The sequence below is a fragment of the Fringilla coelebs genome (assembly GCF_963513975.1).
Source record: "Fringilla coelebs genome assembly, chromosome: 4".
In the NCBI taxonomy this organism is placed as follows: Eukaryota; Metazoa; Chordata; class Aves; order Passeriformes; family Fringillidae; genus Fringilla; species Fringilla coelebs.
This window is the reverse complement of record NC_140032.1, coordinates 7,176,123-7,195,382: the sequence shown is the minus strand read 5'-3', so window position 1 is coordinate 7,195,382 and position 19,260 is coordinate 7,176,123. Positions and strand designations below refer to the sequence as shown.

The 19,260-nt window shown below is 38.1% G+C and overlaps 1 protein-coding gene across 2 annotated transcripts in view; it reads right to left on the bottom strand.

The window, feature by feature from the left end:
* Nucleotides 1-2,392: 2,392 nt before the first annotated feature.
* Nucleotides 2,393-19,260, bottom strand: part of MAEA (macrophage erythroblast attacher, E3 ubiquitin ligase) — a 49,108-nt gene continuing 32,240 nt past the window's right edge. The window contains exons 4-9 of one of the 2 annotated variants that reach the window (XM_084204209.1): nt 16,985-17,107; nt 13,967-14,043; nt 7,855-7,963; nt 4,879-5,012; nt 4,077-4,272; nt 2,393-3,674 (exon numbers count right to left, since the gene is read on the bottom strand). In XM_084204209.1, coding sequence (XP_084060335.1) covers nt 3,579-3,674; nt 4,077-4,272; nt 4,879-5,012; nt 7,855-7,963; nt 13,967-14,043; nt 16,985-17,107 — 735 coding nt within the window. In that variant the 3' untranslated portion in view covers nt 2,393-3,578. The remainder of the gene's footprint in view (nt 3,675-4,076; nt 4,273-4,878; nt 5,013-7,854; nt 7,964-13,966; nt 14,044-16,984; nt 17,108-19,260) is intronic. The other variant, XM_084204210.1, reaches the window with a different exon arrangement.

Here is a 19,260-nt window from a genome sequence, read left to right as displayed (position 1 = left end):
CAATACCCTCTGCTCAGGCTACCTGAGGCTGAAAAAAGCAAGTTAGAGTATTCTTTTTTTTTTTTTCTCTGAATAGTGGTCCATTATGCATGTTCAAAGGCTTCTTTTTGGCAGATTTCCAGCTGTAATTTTCTCATTCTTCCTGTCCCAAATAATATATTCTTTTTTTCCCCTAAAGAGTAATTTTATTACTGAGGAGTAGAAAAGGCCATGCTTATATTAAAAAAAAAACCAAAAAAAACCAACCCAAACCCTGACCACTTCAGCAGTCTTTAAAGCTTACAAGAAAATGTTTTGCCAGAGTTTGTTATCAGCTTTGCTATTTCCTACCTACAAAATGTTGTGACCTCAGCATCCTGAGCCCTTCTCAGCCTGGAAGATAATAGAAGCTGAAACAGGTACCAAAAGCCCCCAGGGCACTGTGAAGAGTTACCAGCATCTCTCTTTTGTAACACTTAAAACCTTCAGCATTTAGAGTAGGGCTTTGGACCACAACAAACAGAAGGTTAAGGCAATTCTCATCCTTGATGTAACTGTGGGAATCAGAGTAGCCTGTCCTGATCACAACTGGGACAAACTGCTGCCTTCACACAGGAACACCACAACACAATCCAGAGCCTCATTGCCTGGCAAGACTGAAAAAGCATCCCAGTGAAGGATAGTGCTCGTTTCCAGCTCAGCCAGATCTTGAGAGGAAAGAGTCTTTGCTTTACCAGAGAGCTCCTACCATCTCAAATAACTTTATACTTACTCTGAGTCACCTGCTGCCCTTGGTTTGATGTCTGGGGCCACCTGTGAGATGAGCTGTGAACCAACAGCTCTGTTGCTGCACCGAGCAGCCAGGGAATGCAAACCAGAGCTCCAAGCTGCACCAAAGCAGAACAGACTGCCACCATTTCTGAGCCTCATATAGCTGGAGGCTCCCAGAGCCATGGCAGAGCAGGGCTGAGAGCAGCCCAGCAGTTCAGAAGAGCCAGCCAGGAGGCTACAGCTGCCTGTGGCACACAGGCCTTGCTGCAGTCAGAACGGGCTGTGTGACTGCAGATTTCCAAAGCGAGCAATCAGAGCTAACAAACAGCTGAAGCTCTTTCTGGAGCCCTCCCTTGCAACAGGAACACCCCATCAGAGACTGAGTCCTCCTGTTGGCACCTGAAACAGGAATACACCATCAGGGATTGAGTTCTCCTGTTGGCACCTGGCCCTCTGCAATCACATCTCCCAGAAACTGAGGTCCTCCTCGTAGGACAGCTGTTCTCTTCCCCTCCCATCCCAAACCAGGTTTTTTTGGAGAGTGTGGGTTTCTCCACCACTCTGCTCAGGTCACAGAAATCAAAAAAGGCTGGTCTCAGGAAACCACAGCTCTAACTGGTATTTAAAAGAAGCAAAAGCAACAATTTCCATGACCTACAATTGTGCATTTACCACACATTCCCTGAGGTCCAATAGAAATCTACTGCTTCTTTCTTGCTTTGGCCTTTTATGAATTCCTGTAAAGTAGGGAAAAGTGAGGTTGCCACGCTCAAAGCTGTGCTTGCCCTTCTGCAATGATGCTGTAAACAGCGGCCCAAAGAAATAGAGGTGCTGTTCCATGTGGGTTTGAGTAAAACTGCTCCTCAGGGTGACATCCTCCCTCCCTCTGAGTTCAGGGTGCTCCAACTCTTGCCCCAGGAGAAAGGAAGAGAGCAGTTACTGCATAACTGAAAGCAAATCAGTCCAGTTACTAACCTAAGCTCTCTCAGGATCTGTCCCCACCTACTCCTGGCACACTGCATTTCTCCCAAGGAATATTACATGCCCAGAGAACAGACCCTTCCTTTGCAGCAGAGCACTGGCCCGTGGCAAGCTGGCAGCACTGCAGTGGTCAGACACACTTGTTCTGAAGCATCAGTAACTGATGCCCACTGCAATGGAATCTTTTCAGACACACCTCCCTGGAAATCCCATGTATTTACAGTTTCATAGTGGCTAGCACCAGTTTAGCAATAACTGCGAGCTTTAAGTGTTGAACATGAAAAGAAGTTGTGGTCCTTTGTCTGTGCTTTGTTAGCATTCTTTAAAGCATGAAAAACCCATTCCTAACATCAGCCACAACATTTTAACAGGAAGGCTCTAGGACAGTGAGAGGCAGTGTTCTAGAAAGAGACAGAAAAAACCCTGGAGTATACTGAGGTTCATATATGAAAAGTTTCAACCAAAAATACTTATTTCACTGAAATGCTCTGAAGAACGACATTTTTATGGTTGCTGTGTGTCTTTTTTTTTTTGGTTTCTTGGGGAATTTTTGGTTTGGTTTTTTGTATGCATGTGTGTTGTTAGTTTTCTTTTAAATCTTGCAGAACACTGAAAACCAACACGTGGAAGTTCCACTGCTATGAAGAGAGGCCACAGAGTTCTTTTTACATTTAAACACAAAACAGCTTTCAAATTTTATATAATCAAGAAATGGAAAACAATTTTTATTAACATGTCTTACATTTACAATCTTTTATTAGCTAATCAACATCAACATGCAAAAATAAGCGCTAAATACAAACCTCTACAATATGGTTTTGTTTAAACTACAATGGTTTAATTCTTTTGAAAAGTCATAAGGATGTGTTCTGCAGTTGTTAGAATTGAACTATTAGTTTCAGTAATGAATACTATTTAGACCCTAAAATTATGTAATCATCCTGCAAGGCATCTTCAGAAACTTCGCCCAACACTTAAGAATACCAGCTCATTGTCATGTGAGTACATTCTCAAAGCAAGAAATAAGGCAGTAGCACTAATGATTTCATATTGAACCCTATGCACATAACTAATAACTTTAGAAGGACTTTAACACTATGGTAGACTGGAAAAAGAACATTTAAACAAGCATTGGATTTTGCCTGAAATGTTCTCAGTTCTTCTTGATACTTATGCAACCTCCTTAAAATATTTGGGTTTGGAAAAAGACTTCATACTCCTTGAAACCAGTCCCTATTTGATCCTCCAGAGAAGCCACCTTGTGTCAAAGACATCAAAAATATCTTCCCGTGGAAATAAGTTACATCATTCATGTTCAGGATTACTTCACCAGAGGATCATAAAGAAGGCAAAGAGGAGCTTAAAGGAGAACACGTTGGTAGTACTGAGATCTTTGATAATAAAAGGGTCTTGGACAATTGTGAAAAAGAGGGAAGAAAAATGGATTTAATTTCAAATCTGTTGTAAGTTTTCCCCCAGTGCAAGTGTCCATCTTTAAAGAAAGCTATCCTTTAGAAGATGAAAGTACTTTTCTTTGAGAAGAGTCCAATTTTTAACCTTATGTTACAAAACTTTAACAATCAAAATTTGTTTTTGTGTTTTTTATTCAAGTACAAACTTAAGTCATAATTCCTCTCTTTTTTTTTTTTTTTTTTTTTCCTTTCAAGAGTGTTTATTGTTGCTCATTGATCTTTGGTCGCAAGAAACAATAATGCCACCGACAGGTCTGCTCCCCAAGGTGGCAGCTTTTGCTTCTTTGCCACACATTAAGGCCCCCCCCTTTACAGGGTATGCCAAGATACACTGTGTCAAAATTCCAGCGGCACTTCATCCTGTGGTTTACAGACCTACATGATGTAGACTTTCTCAGCTTGTGAGAAGTTGAAGACTTCTTTGGTTCTTGGGCAAATTACTTTGTCATCTTGACGAATAGAAAGCAGAGACTGAAAAAGAGGGAAAGCATAAGATAATATTCACAACAGTTATTCAAAGCACTATTGAACTGTTTAGGAAATGAACTTTTAATTTAAAAAAATGTTGTGGTTTGAGGTCAGAACATCTTTGCCCCCAGAAGTTACTTATTCTACATTATTGCTCTCTGGAGGGAAAGATTTCCAATGCCATTTGATCTCGTGTTATAAATTCACATAGTTAGGTATGTAACCATTAATATGTCTTCATTAAGACCAATTTAAGCGGCTAAATATACAGTCCTTAAAAAAACATTACTGCAAGAATTATTCTTTTAACTTCTGACTGAGTTTATAAGCTCTTATTTTGATCTAGCAAGTTATTCTAACAGCTGCTATTTTAGCCCTCAGCAAGTCATTGACTCCAACACTTACATTGTATCCATAGACATATCCATTTGGTAACATCATAGGAGGATTATTTTCGTTCATTACATCCCCCGAAATCTTGCAGACTAGTCGGGAGTTGGCACAATGTGCCATCGGCAGGGGCTGAGCCAGCTTGTTCAGGGATTTGCTACACACAGGGCAGTCGGGGTTTTTTGAACTCCCATCCTCTTTATAACACTGTCTGTTAACAGCAAGTTAGGGAACAATCACCACCATGAAACCATAATTAGCTTCCCATTGTATGGGAAACCTTAAAATCAGAAGATCCTCAGCTGTGCCAGCAGAGCCCAGGTGACAGAATACACTGGAACTTTTAATTCAAGTTTAATGTCCACACAGAAGAATGAAGGGTCTGCTCTGTTTGAGCAAGAGTCTGGCACAGGTACAGCTTCTGAGGTGCAGCACTAACCCTTCTCCAGCCCAACAAACCCAATGGAGTTTCAAAAGATGCAGCTATTTTTGAATGTTCACATAAAACCTTTCAATTTATGTTTAAGTGCTTAACTAATTTCAGACATGAAAAGACAGCCAAACAAAACACAATGTTACATTTTAACTTAAAATTTTTGTTTGGGCATGCCTTTATTTTTAACCATAATGCTATTTATTATAATCTCCCCTTAATTTAATAGTGCCCAATTTATACCCCATTTGAACAACTCATGAGCAAAAGTATTGAAGTGTCACATTTCTTATTTGAGCTCTCTGAAAAGCCTCCATAACCCAAAAATAAACTCTCACATGGCTTTTTTTTTTGACTCCCAGTAATATCTGCTTTAAAGGATACGGTGTTTTTATAGCTGAAAGGCCTGCCTGGAGTGTTATAGTAAAAACAGAATTGTTTCCCAGCTGATGTAGTCTGTAGTTATCATATCTAAACTGTTGGATCAGCATTCTCCATCGAGCAGGGTCCAAGAGATCCTGTTAAAAAACAACACAACTATAAGTTGCTTTCAATCTAATTGTCCCAGGGACCAAAAGCCTGGGAGTGACAAATTGTGCCAAACTCACTTGTGCAAACCCATCACAAACAAGAAGTGGACATCCCAATGCATTGTGTTTAAAAAGTACCTCTTACACTACTTTATTAAAAAAGGATTATTTAAAAGAGCTGGAGCAATATTCAATCTCCATCATCTACCAAATGTTCTAATCAAGGTATGTAAATCCTGGTGAGGTCACTTCTTCCATTTAGTTTCCTAGAATGCTGGACTATATAGGAAACAACATTAGTAGTGTGGAATGTTTCTTCTACAGCCTCTGAACCATTAACATCAAAAAGTCAGAAGTGTTTTTTAACTTAAGGCAGGCAAATTCTGCTGATAATCAATTACAATACCTAATATTTACAGAATTTTGTAAAAAGATTTCAATTTGAAGAAGCTGCCAGGATAGAGAAAGCTTGCATAAGCTCATTTAGAGACAAAATTCTTTAATGCTGTGTGTTACCTAAAAGTCAGAATTTTTCTTTTCATGGAAGTAAGAACTAAACCCACAGGTCAAGGATACATCGAGCTTTAAAAGCAATGCTGTTGAAGAGTCATGTAAGAAGGGAAGATCCTGTGAAAATATCCTTAGTGTCATGTACACAGGCAGACACCTAATCCTTTCTTTCTTATCCTTTGTATCCATAACCTGCACTTTGATCAGGAGGAGTGACCATATTTATTTACCTTGATATAATATTTATCATATAAATACTATGCTGATCATATTGCCAATTCTCCATGCTACACTTTGAGGGAACTAGGAGAAACAATCTGGGGACACCTTACAGCACCCAAAGGTGCTACACAAGATCTGGAGAGAGACTTGTGACAAGGCCATGGAGTGACAGGACAAGGGGAATGGCTTCAAAAAGAACGAAAGCAGGGTTAGGCTGGGCATTAACAAGAAGTTCTTTGCTGTCAGGGTGGTGAGACACTGGACCAGGCTGCCAGAGAGGCTGTGGATGTCCCATCTGTAGAACTTTGCACTGCTGAGGCCACACCTCAAGTCCTGTGTTCAGTTTTGAGCCCCTCACAAGGACATTGAGGGGCTGGAGTGACTCCAGAGAAGGGCACAGAGCTGGGGAAGGGTCTGGAGCACAAGTCTGATTAGGAGCAGCTGAGGGAGCTGGGGGTGCTTGGCCTGGAGAAAAGCACGTGGGGACAGGGCACATGAGGACATGGCTCTGCGCTGATGGTTGGACTGGATGATCTCAGAGACCTTTTCCATCCTTTACAATTCAGTGGTTCTACTGTTGGAGACCAGGCTGGATTGGGCTCCAAGAAATCTGGTCTAGTGGAAGGCAAAGTGACATAAGATTGTTCAACAGATATCAAAGAAAACAGCTTGTTCTGCATAACAGTGAACGCTTTCCCTAAAGTCCTGAAAGAGGAAAAGCCAGAGAAAGTTCTATTCATTGGTTATAGAAGATGCTTCTTTCCTTGGATTAATAAAAATCAGTTGGTTAGAGATATGATCTCACAAGCTTTGTCAGAGATTTAAAAAGAATTTACTTAAAAGGCATTTTAGGAAGCCATTTATGCACAGAACTCACAGTCAAGATACTACAGGTAACTCCAAACAACCATGTGCTGTAATTGTGGTGAATTAGGTAATTATTAGAGAATTCAAAACTTAACTTCCATAAACTAGAATGCTTTAAGTCCTATCCACAAGTATTAGGGAATTTGCTCTCATTGCATGTGGAACAATCCCAGCTGTTTCTTCTTCTCCCTCATTGAAAAACTCCATGCAAACCAGCCCTTCGAATAAAACCCAGGATTTTTATTTCCTACCTATTTCTTTCTAACTACTAAAATATTGATAAATTCTATCTTACACCCAGTCCTCTAACACATCTATCATTCATATTCATAACTTAGATCAAATCTAGCATGTAAAAATACCAGGATCCTTCCAGGACTCTGGGATGAGCAAAGAAATTCATATTGATTCTGTGGGTTGTTCGTTTCAGGGTTTTTTTTGTGTGGTTGTTTTGTTAAACCATGATTTCATCATCATGTTTAGAAAATGTGTTTATACTGGCACTGCCACATATTGGCTTGGCATTTCATGGAAATCTTGTCTTGCTTTGACAACTCAGCTTTTCTCTACCTTCTGCCTCCAAAGCCAAGTTAAAAAGAAGCGAATTAGCACATGACCACAGAACTGAAGTCTGTAGAAACACTAGCAATCTGTGACTTTTGCTTGATACAAATTTAGATGTAGATATTACCACTACCATCTACATCAATTTGCATAATCAAAATAAATGAAAACTTATTTTAAGGAATAAAAATACTGCTCTCACATCATTCAAATAATCTTTCATTTCTTCATCCCAACCACTGCAACAAAATAATGTGAGAAGCAGAAGTAAGAACTGCTGCTGCTGTATTAAAGCCACAGTTCTGTAGGCTGAACAAGACTCTCTCTTTTTTTTTTTTTCCTTTGTACTTCCCCATCATCTGCTCTTGCTGTACATTTAATTATTGTGCTTCCAGCCCCACAGATCTGTAATGCTGGGTTTATGGTAAGCCTGGCTCAGTGTGAATCCATGTTACTATTACAATCCAACTGAAACAATACAAATACTTTCTGGATTAATGTACAAGGACTGGTTACTAAAGTTAAGAACTCTTACAAAGGTGGAATTTAGGAACTAAAATTTTAAAAAAACCTTTATCTTGATATTATCAATGCATTTTCCTGTGCTGAAAAAAGAACTGAAACATCTGTTTTAATATTGTGTCGCAGCACTGAATTTCAATGTTACCTTATAGGGAGAGATATGAGTGTCTGAAGGAAAGGCCAACATTCCCATCACCTGTCGAACCTCATCCAGCTGGCTTCCCTCAGCCTGACTGAAGTGCTTTCTTGCATGTCTGAAACAGAGAATTGACACTTGATTAGACAGCCTTGTTTCCAAACCAAGTAAATTTAATTAATTATGGAAGATTTCAGAGAAAACCTACAGATTCTGCTCTCAATACATGAACTCCAAGAGTGCTCTATGTACATTTAAAGGACTTGAAAAAACACATCCTGCAAATGCAAGGGAATATCCAATTCTGGGGAATGTAAGAAAGACTAAGAATTAGTATTTTTACCATGTAATTTCTTAGAAACCAGAATCTTTTTACTGTAGAGTGAAGTCTTGCCTCACCTAGAACTAAAACAACCATGATTATTAGAAGAAATGTCTCTGCTCATGCAGGCTCAGTGAATGACACTCCTCTGGCATACACTCACAAGTGAGATAAAGGCAGTCTGAACATCAGCTGTTCCAAATCCACTACACATCAATAATGTTCAAATAACTGCAATGTTTATTTTGAATAAATGATTTTTTGGGAGCAGGGGTATAGGCCTGAAGACAGTATCGCTTTCTGTGCAAACTACAGGAAATTGTAGAGCAATGTAATAGAAAATACCTTTTTAAGAGCACCTTTTTTTAGCCAGGAAAATAAAAAATTGATTCAAACTTCAGTATAAATTTCTGTACTTTAATACATACAGATTTTAAGGGATGACCACATGGCTGAAAGCCTGGATACTTGAAATAAGTGACAGAATTACCAGAAACATATTTAATAAAAAATACAAACTTTAATATTTTTCAGGAAGTAGTAAGAAACCACAAAATTATTATCAGATTACGAGGCTATCCAATTACTTTTGAAGCCTATAAGAAAGCTTCCCCAGCCTAGTGTTCACAAGATCAGTAATTCTCAAGTTGGAGTGTAAGTGTGCAGAAGACCCTTCAGCCTTTAAACTGAGTGATTAGTTCAGCATTTCTGCTAAAAGCTCCTGTTTTCAGTGGTGCACAGATATAGCACAGTAGGATGGGTATGGAACCAGCATTACACTGAATTTCTGGCATTGCATAAGAGTAGGAAAATCTCCCCTATGCTGTGATTTCTGCACAGTTTGTATTGCAGGAAAGATACCAAGTAATCTCTCAAGTCCTCTAGAAAGAGCTCACTCTTTTTTAACTTTTGAAGAGTCTTTTATTAATTCCTAAATTACTATTAGGAATAGACAATATTTTCAAAATGCCCATTTTAATGGCTTGAATGAGAAAACCTAGGCAAGTTTTTTTTTTTTTTCCCAATTCTGAATCTGACAACTACACTGAGGTCATCAATACCATGAGAACAGTCTCTTTTGCAGTGTTTCAGTACTCCCACTTCCTCTCCCACCCAAGCCAGGAAGCAATGGAAGTTATGTAGGACAGAATGTTTCCACCCAATTTCCTATGCTGGGTGAGCAATTCAGGAATGTAAACATTGTTCCCCAGGTGATTACTGTTATGAGGGCAGAAGCACAAACCCCCTGGCCTGATAGAAGAGACAGCCTGGATACACTGGAAGAAAGCTAAAATAACTGTGGAGAGCTGCAGATGAAATTGAGAGCTTTTGCAAACACAGATTAGGCAAACAAAAAAATCAGATCTACCAGCTGAGATTATCTGTGCATGCATGAGAGAAAAAAAGAGGAAAAAATTCTTCTCACAAGAACTGATCAGAGTGCAGTTGCATTGTGTGATGGTGAAACAGAAGTGACACCTCAGCTTGCACAGCCTGGTTAGGGTTGAGGTTCTCCTCCCTGCCTTTCATCATGTGCAAAGCCCTGAACACACTGGGATGTGGTGGCTGGTTTGGGTTCAGTCAGAAAAAATTAGGTTTTCCAAAGTGACCTTGTGTTAGTCTTCATCTCCTGACTTTCCCCCCTCTCCTGTGTTCTTTACAAAAAAAAAAAAAACAAAAACAAAAAACAACCCAACCAAAAACCAACCAAAAAACCAACCAAACAAGCAAGGTTTCCCTCAAAGTCTACATGCTATGGCTGAACTCCCTCCACTGAGAAATTAAAATGGAGCAATATATCTTCCAAAGGTGAAGCAAGTTCATTAATTCATAGCACTTGAGTCTTTTTTAGATTGGGAAGCAAGACACAACACTGTAAGTTACTTGGGAATACACAACAGTGGAATTACACCCTATTTGCCCTCGTGCCATTATCCACCCCTTTCCCTGTCATTCAGCTAATTCCATCTCTGTGCAAGTGTTGGCTTGCTCCTGAGGTCTATGTGAACATTACAATGCTTAATTGCAATGTTTTTACCACCATTAGCACATACAAGTCTCTATAGCTAAGGCAGGGGGCTACATTTTTCAGGAAAATGTTTTTAAAATCCTGACAATAGACCATCCCTGAAGTCACTAAATTCCTGTGACAGATCTAAGTAATAGGTAGAAAACTTTGTTTTTCGAATCCCAGAATGATCCTGTAAACTCTGCAAGGACAAAGTTCATCATCTTTTGTGTGTCCCTCCAGCCCACACAGGTACAGCTAACATATTGTACTTGGCAAATATTTACAAAGACTTGAAGACCTACAGTTCACTAAGGGTACACTAAATTGTTACAAAGGGATCCACATTTGCAATGTCCAGCTTATATGTCTACATATGCCTGAATATAAAATATGAACATATGTATTGGGCAGTAGCAATAACTCAACAAAAATACAAGGTGTTACCAAGAGAGGACCTGTTTCTACTCAGTTTTTTGGCCAATGCCTGAATGCCTTTATCTGGGACCCTTATGACAACCAGCAGAATTTATACTCAAATGGCTCAAAAGTACATTTATACCCCTGTTTAACTGCACCCCACTAAAAAAATAAAGTGTTCATTGATCCTTGTAGGAGGGAAGTTGACTAAAATTATAGACTGCAGCCATTTTTTCCTAACTTTGCCCACCATCAGCTCTTATTTACTCCTTTTTGTCCTTTGTATCCCCAGAACAAGAAGTGCACACGACATTTTGTTAAGCTTTTAGCTGAGAACTTTGTGTATCTCTGGCATTGCATAAGAGCAAAATATCAAAATGCTGTCAGATTTCCCAGAATGAAATTAGTGAGAGCTCCAAAAGTGTGAAATTGGTGTCATCAGTCATTCATTGTTACTTTAGTAGGTACAAATTTGACAAAAAAGCCCTAGAGACTGAGAGTTAAAGGCTAATGATACTAGGCAAAAAACTGTGTTGTATTTAGGGTTAAGGGATTTATTCTTTGTATTCAAGAACAGTTTTTTACATTCTTGAAACTTGCACTTTCAAGGCTACTCTGATAAGGTACCTTAGAGGAAAGTCTGTTTGTACTCATTCTAAAAAGCTACACTTATTAAATAAGATGTATAATTTTAAAGTTCACATCAATTTTAATGTAAAAGCAATGTCACTTCAGAGGTTCTCAGCAGGCAGCAAAAGCTTTCAAACTTATTTAAACACCAGCTGCGTTTCAACAAAATGTCAGTTCCCCCAGTTCCACTCATACAGGAAACTCCTTGGTAAACAGCCTCTTTCTCTGCTTTCTAATGGATGCCTGACCTATTTATTGCACCACAGACACAATACTGAAAGAATCCTGCTGCAGGCACTTAACAGAAGCAAGCTAATAAAACCACGAGTTGCAAGGGTTTGCTAGAAGCAATGAGATTTATGCCACACCTCCCCACAGGTACTCCCTTATTCATTACTTATTTACTTTGAAACAAAGTAAAAAAAACTTACAGATTTTAAGCCACATTACTGAAAGGAAGCATTGAGATGCTGAAGTCTGAATGTACAAAAGAATCAAAACTCATCCCCCTAGAAAGGAGTCAATTAAGATACAGAAAGATTTCCATAGCTCCTTTTCCATTTACAATTGGATATGAAGTTAAAGCAGCACTGCCATGAGTGGCAACTTATAATTGCCAAGTGTAAAATGTATGTCACCCCTGAATTTCAGCAGGTACATGGAATATACACACTTCACCCCAACAGCACTCGATATGGATGCCTCGTTTGCCATATAGACAGGAGCTTTAAGTTGTAAACCTCAGACAGGTTATTCCACACAAAGCATGCTGTGTCCTCTTGAGGGCTAACAGCTTGCAAATTTTACCACTTCTGATGTAGAAAAGGGATGAGAGGGAAACAAATATCCAGTAACAATAAAATACAGAAGGACCTTATCTGCTTTGTCCCAGTTCTCAGCCTATTTCCTTATTCCAGCTCTGTGCCTGCCCTCTGGTTTCCAAGCTTTATAAGGAAGCTGTAGCTCAAAGAAAATAGTTTTTAGAGCATGGACTACTCATTGTTAAGATGCATGACTGCACACTTGGCAAAGAAACAAACTGAGAATAAAGCTAAAGGCACAGTATTCATTTGGTATAAAGAGCACCATGGGCTTCAGAAGACAGATAATGGAGTTGAGTCTCCTTCATCCTTTTCTTAAGTACTTGACACTTTCTTAGGATTTGATAATTCTATCAAAGGGTAAGTGCACATATCTAAATGCTAGCTTGTAGGTTTTGTTTTTAATTATGTTTGGTTTTAATTATTAATATTAAAATTAGCTGGAGTTTATCAGATTGCACACTTGCATTGGCTAGGACCAGAGCAAAGATGATTTAAGTGCAAGTAGGGCAAAGCAGGAATTATATTAGCTCAAAGCAAGCCATGCATCTGAATGAAATTAGAAATAAAACCTGAAAATAACCCTAAAACTTTACCCTGCAGGAGAGCTTCTCCATCTAGATTTGGGAATATGCTAGAACATTTTCAGTCTGTGAGTACATTATGGTTGTTTTCTGTACCTCTGTGCTGCTCTGACCAAAAAATCAGCTCTGCCACAAATACAAGTTTCAGTTTGTGAAGTACCTAGTTTGGGTTTAAAAGCAGCAGAACTTGCAACTTCCTTACCACAGAAATATTATGTGGCAACAGTGTTCTTACCAGGATTTATCAGCAAAGCTTCAGGTTAGGCCATGAACTTCTCACCTCCCTTTAGGTTTAAATATTCTTACAAGACAGAACCTGCTGAGAGTTCTCCCTCCATTGTGCACATGTAAGCTCCAGTAGCTCTGCCACCTGCACTGTACTTCGGTGCTGGCAAGGTCTTTGCTTATCAAATCATCAATGCATTTCTTTTTCCCAGTATCAAAATTCTACTTATTTCAGCAAGACTAGTTTCCTGTGTTATCCTGGAACATTATTCCACCTTCAATCAGGACCATTAACTTGGATGTATAAATTGCTTCATGTGCTGGTACTGAAAGCATTGTCAAAAAACTCTCTTGTGGTTAAGTCAAGCAGTGCTGAGGTGTGACTGCACTTCTGTCACTGATTCACAACCCCGCTGGGCATTGCTGCTTTCTCTCTGTACTCCCCACTGAACTACTTCAGAACAGGTAAAAATGGATATTGAGTTGGTTTCCCTATTAGGAGCCAGAAGAATGGAGTGAGGAAAACCTAACACAGCTCATCCTTCTCCCCCCCACAGCCATACAGAACTCTAAATTAGGCATCAATACAAGGGGTGAACATGGCCTTGCAGGTAACTTGCAGAACAAAAAGTTTAATGAAGATAGCAAAGCAGAATCAGTCAAAATTGAAGTGTTAAAGCTTTAGATGAAGGTTTCATTAACATTTTAGTATTTCTGGTAATTAAAACTGTAATGAATTGCCATGAGAAGCTGGCTGTACCTCTTGAAAATTAGTTAAGGGAGAATATATATTTATGTATTACACTATATGCCACCAGAAAATCCATTTGATTTTTAAAACAGTTAAATTTTCTAAACCTTGATTTTGAAGAATAAGAAGACAGTTTCAGGGACAACATCAATTCTTTAAAAAGGTGCATCTGTGGAATGACACTTTGCCTTTAAAAAATGTCCAAGCCCAGCTTAAATCCAAAGACTGATGACAATACCAGGGGAGACCCTTCAAGGCTTTACAGGGCTTCTGGGTGTTGCAATAATAATCACATGTTTCTAATGAAGCATAATACCATCTTGTTAAGAAAATTGTTTGGAAAGCATCCTAATTTCATACCTCACAGCATCCAGTCTCTTGTTCTGTCGAATGAGTTCAATGAACTCCTGAATCCTTAGGCTGAACTCCAGACAGCTCTGAGATTAAAGACAAGACAGGGTCTTAGATGGTGCCAAAGCTGCACCGCATGGTTTGTTAACGACTATGTGTGCACAACAAAAAAGAAAGTGTTAATAACATGCAACCTGGTTTGCTTGCTTTTAGGCATTCATGCAAAAAAAAGTTGAAATGCTGACTCTACAGACAAGATCAGCAGAGAATTCCCTAAAAGCAAACAAAATCCTCCTCCTTTTGCCTCCTTTAAAACTTCAGCAGGGATGAACTTTTTCCTAATGACTGAAAGCCTTGTTACCTGAGACACAAATGAGAATAATAGGTGGTTTCCTTGTACTTTCTCACAATTTAAAGTAGTAGAGTCAGCACGAGTTTGAGGCTATGTGCTAATTTAGACAGGTCTACCCAGAAGACTGCAAGGAAGAAATAAGCCTTTGAATGTCTTTTGAAAAACCCCAGTATTAACAAAAACCGGCACAAAGTTTAAGTTGCTGCAATACCCTCCCTCCCTTTCTTCAAGCCTCTATCCCACTCCTCTTGTCAAACATCTAAAAGCCATGCTGGAAACAAGTCTCAAACAAGAAAACCAAGTGGCATTTACCTGTTTATGGAAAAAGGTAAAATTTGAAGCCTAATGAAGTTGAGAGTGTCCCTTTAAATCAAATTCCATCACCTGTTCACAAAATCTATAAAAAAACTTTGAATATGTGGAATTAAAAAGAAAAAGATCTCCCCCCCATAAAAGAACAAATCACTATGCTTCTTTATAGGGACACAGTCAACTGTTTTATTACCTTATAAAAATAATGAAACCCCAAAGTGCTCTGAATCATGTAAAGAACTCTATTCCCTGTGTTCCTCTACTCCACTTGCTGAGTGTTTTTTCTTCAACCAGGTTTCTAATGAATAGTGGCCTTTTGTTTATTGTCCATCAGCATAGTCATATCAAAATTCCTCAGTGGCTTCAGTAGGAATTTGAGCAACTCCAAATTTCTACCAGTTAGCTGCCTGGGGTGACTAATGCACACATTGCAACAACTACTTATTCAAGACTTAAAACATAAGCCATTTGAACATAAAAATGATGCATTCTTTCATATGTTAAAACTAACTTGTTTAAGGAACAGAAAAAAATATTTTCCAAATATGCATTTTTCTGCATTAGAGCCCAGATTTAGCAAAAAATAAAAAGTCCTCTTGAGATTTCAATAGGACTATCTTAAAATACCTTGTTGACCAAATCTACACAAACTCCTCATCTGGAATTTTAAATAAGCTTGTTTCTACTAAAAATCTGATCAAGCTTTTTAATTGTTAATGATACTAAATCCCAGAGCTTCCTCTCTTGCTAGGACGTTTCCATAGCAAAACCAACATGTCAAACAAATGAATTTTCAAGTAAGGTGCAAGCCAATGGCCCCAGGGGTTCTGCAGACAAGTGTAACTAGAAGCAGAGAGTCCTAGACAATCAGATGATGCATATTCCAACTCTGTGTACCTTCAAACAATCCCACAGCAGCTCTTCACAAGATTTCAGATAGCTCACATCTCACATCTGTAAAGATTACATGACTGCTTTCCCAGGCCACCAAACAGTTTAGATTTTAGATAAGGCTTGCATTCAGGTAGGTGGTGGCTGGGACTTTAGAACATTAACAGTGATGAGTAGCTAAGCAACTAGAAGCAGCAGAAACATTTGTGTTTCAAAAAGAAGCATAGTAATTTCTCTTCCAACTCTGATCTCTCACAGCCTTAGCTTTGGTTTTTGTTTGATTAAAAAAGAAACAAAAAAAGAAAACAAAAAAAGCATAGGGCTTGCAGAAATAGATTTCTGTTGTACTTTGTTATTGAAAAAGACGAGGGGAAGGGTCTTCCTTATTTACTGCTTGTTGAAAATTGGTGATGAAAAAGTAAGGTGTTCAGATTGTATGTCTTGTATTACTTAACATTTTAAGATTACACAAGGGGGATTTTTTTAGCAGTATAATTATGCTATGTGGTTTACATACCAATTCTGGTTTTCCTTTAATGGTTTCCATAACAAGACCATCATTTTCTCTACAGTAATCACTGGCCGATTGACTTTTGCATCCCCTCTTCGTTCTCAGTTTGGCGCCCCTGAGTGACAGAGATCGTCACTCCTTGCTTATTGTTAAGGGCACTCAAACATCTTTGGTTAAAGAAAGCGCTTAGTTTAAAAAAATAAGATAAAAACTTCTTTAAGAAAGGCAGGGATTTTGGTTAATATCAGTAAAAAAGAGATTTCTGCAAGCCCTATAAAAGATTACAGCTTGTTTTGAAATGCATAATTTAAAAGACAAGGCAATTTAAACGGACTGCATAGCAACAAGTACACAGCATGTTCAGCTCATGGTACTTGATGGCTTGAAGAAGACTTCTTGTGTTTATTGCTTGATTAGACTCCAGCTTTTGTTTTTGTATTTTCTCACAGCAAGTGAATTCTTTACTCTGAAGTTCTGACATTCAAGAGTTACATTCTTACATTCAAGAGTTAAAAATTACTAAGACTAAAATCTGCATGAAATTTCTCTCAGATTTTAAACCTGAGTGCAGAGATTACCAATTAATTACCTTCCCATATAAATTGAGTTAAAGTCTCACCAGAATGCACAGAATTATAAATTTAAGTTTACATGCATCAAGACACTATGTATTTCTGCCTTTGTTTACAAATTACACTAAACCCAACTGAGTATTGTATTTTATTTGAGCATAATTCGTTGAGACAACACTGAATCCAGAAGATGACCTACCACTCACTTCCAGGTCTGACATCTGTGAGCCTGTTTAGCTCCAACTACCTATGCCTTTTAAGAACATTTTTATACTTACTGTCCTTACTTTTATTCAAGGCCTGTAATTTAAAACATACTGACCACATCCAGCACCCAAGTATTTAAGACAACAGATGAAGCAAAATGTGAACATGTTGCATTTTCGTACCTTCATTTTTCTGAGTCTGGATTTGTTGTCATGACACCAAGCCAAACAAGTCATAGTCTCTTGTCTTTCCAATGACTCTTCCACTTCTTTAGCAGTCAAAAACATCTCAATATTTACCAAATCCTTCAAAAAAAAAAATGAAGGTGTTAAATTGTATTCATAATTTACACAACAATTCTTCAACTTAGCTGGAATACAGAGGTACAAAAGACTTTATTCTCAGGACTTCTGGATTTTAGAATTGTACTTTGTAAAAAGACATTGCAGGATATTTCCATGGATTGGAATGTTCTGATAGTGACAACAGTTCTCTGAGTCTAGTTAGATAACAGAACTAGAACAAAACAAAAAAAAAAAAAAAAAAAGAAAAAAGAAAAAAAAAAGAAAAAGATTAAACCTTGAGTCTTGCAGACTTTTATATAATTGACATGCTTAATATCACAAATATTACCATAGCTCTAGTGAATAAAACCACTCTCAGAAATAGATGGCATTTTCATCTGTCAGAACAGCTGAATATACTTAATCTTAGAAGTTCTACCTTCCAAGAGAAAAAACTGAAAACCAGAACTAGCATCAGCTATATATCACATTCACATCTGGCATTTCATTAGCCAGCTTCTCCTTATAAATACAGGAAGTCTAATACTACTGGGAAGTGAACTAAATCCTGTTAGGGTTATCAGAATGGTTATTCACAGAAATTTTAACATGCCACATGTATTTCTAAAGTGCAGCAAAACTTGCAGCTTTTGCTAAATCTTTCTCTCATTACTTGAATTTGAAAACCAAAACATTCAAATTTATTTTATAGGTTGTATGACCAACAAAACCATTTACCATCAAAAGAATAAAGGGCCTCCTGCAGCTCTACTGGTAGACTGAGCTCAGAATTCAGACAGCTACAAGTTTATAGAACAACAGTGAGATTGGATTTTAATGGACTCTTCCCATACTCTTAGGGTTAAAAGAAAAAAGTCTATTTTATCAAGGTGTTGGCAAATGGACTGAAAGAATTCCAACCTGTTCCCCAACAGTATTTTTAAAGTATTCCTACAAGAAAATGAGAATAATCTTTTTGCTGGTCTGAAGTTTTCCTGATGATATGCTCAAGTGGAAGGAAAGTGCATTACTCCCCTGTGCATGATAAGGTGACCATTTAAAAACCTTTTGCCCATTAACTCATCAGTGTAAGTAGCTTGACACATAATGCAGTCATATTAATTATCCTGCTTGCATTCCATACAGCTGCTGAGTGGAAAGACAATTGCATTTAAGTTACAAACAATAACATCTCCATGTATCTCCTCAAGCTTATTTGAGCTATGTGCTCTCTTAGTGAACAGCATTTGCTTTTACACCAAATTAAAACAAAAGCATTTGCTTTTACATCAAAAAAGGGCTGGATGTGCTAAGCAAAAACAAATCAGTGGTTTAATCTCATTTGTTAGCGTTTTATAGTTTAACCTTCATTAAAAAAATAAAGAAGCATAAGGGCAGCATTTGTTATAAGCCCATGAGCTTATAACAAATGAGAGAATCCCAGCTATCTGTGTTATCAATCAGGTGTTGGGGTATAGCAGCCCTCTACGATGAGCAAAAAGACTGCAATTGCTGCCGAGACAGACAAAACTCTTAAATAAAGAGAATTTCTACATTGCATTTGAAAATTTAAAATGAAATGGGTTCTATGTAACAGAAATGCTAATTAGATTCGTGGCTGCCAAAAGAAGTCAAAGCTTGGCAGCCTTCTCTATTAAATAGACCATATGTATCCAGAAAACAGAGGAGAACACTTTAAATTAAAAGAGTTTCTTTCAGAACCAACAATTACATTTAAATTGCACCAATAAATAGGATTTTCATCTCTGTTGACTTGATAGAAAGTTAAGAATCAATATAAAAGGGCATTAAGAAATCCTTTTGTAGAGACAGGAATAGCTTTTGCATTTGATTATAAGTAGTTAGAAGTCTTCACCATGCAGACTGATTACTACAAAAATACTAAGATACAATTAGGCAATAAACCTTTAAAAAACCCACATGCCACACAGGTTGTTTTTTTTTTTAAATCCAATCATACTTTCCTATCTTTCCTGGTAGGGCCTGCTCTTGGTGCTTCTTCCTTGGCCAGGACTAAAGAAACAGAAGAAAGGAGTAGCAGAGGATCTATCAAAACTAGCACAGCTCTTCTACACAGGACAGTCAGGAGTACAGCTGGTCTGCTTCATCTTGGATGGACAGGAACCAGTTTAGCTTTTGTAACAAGTGTCTCT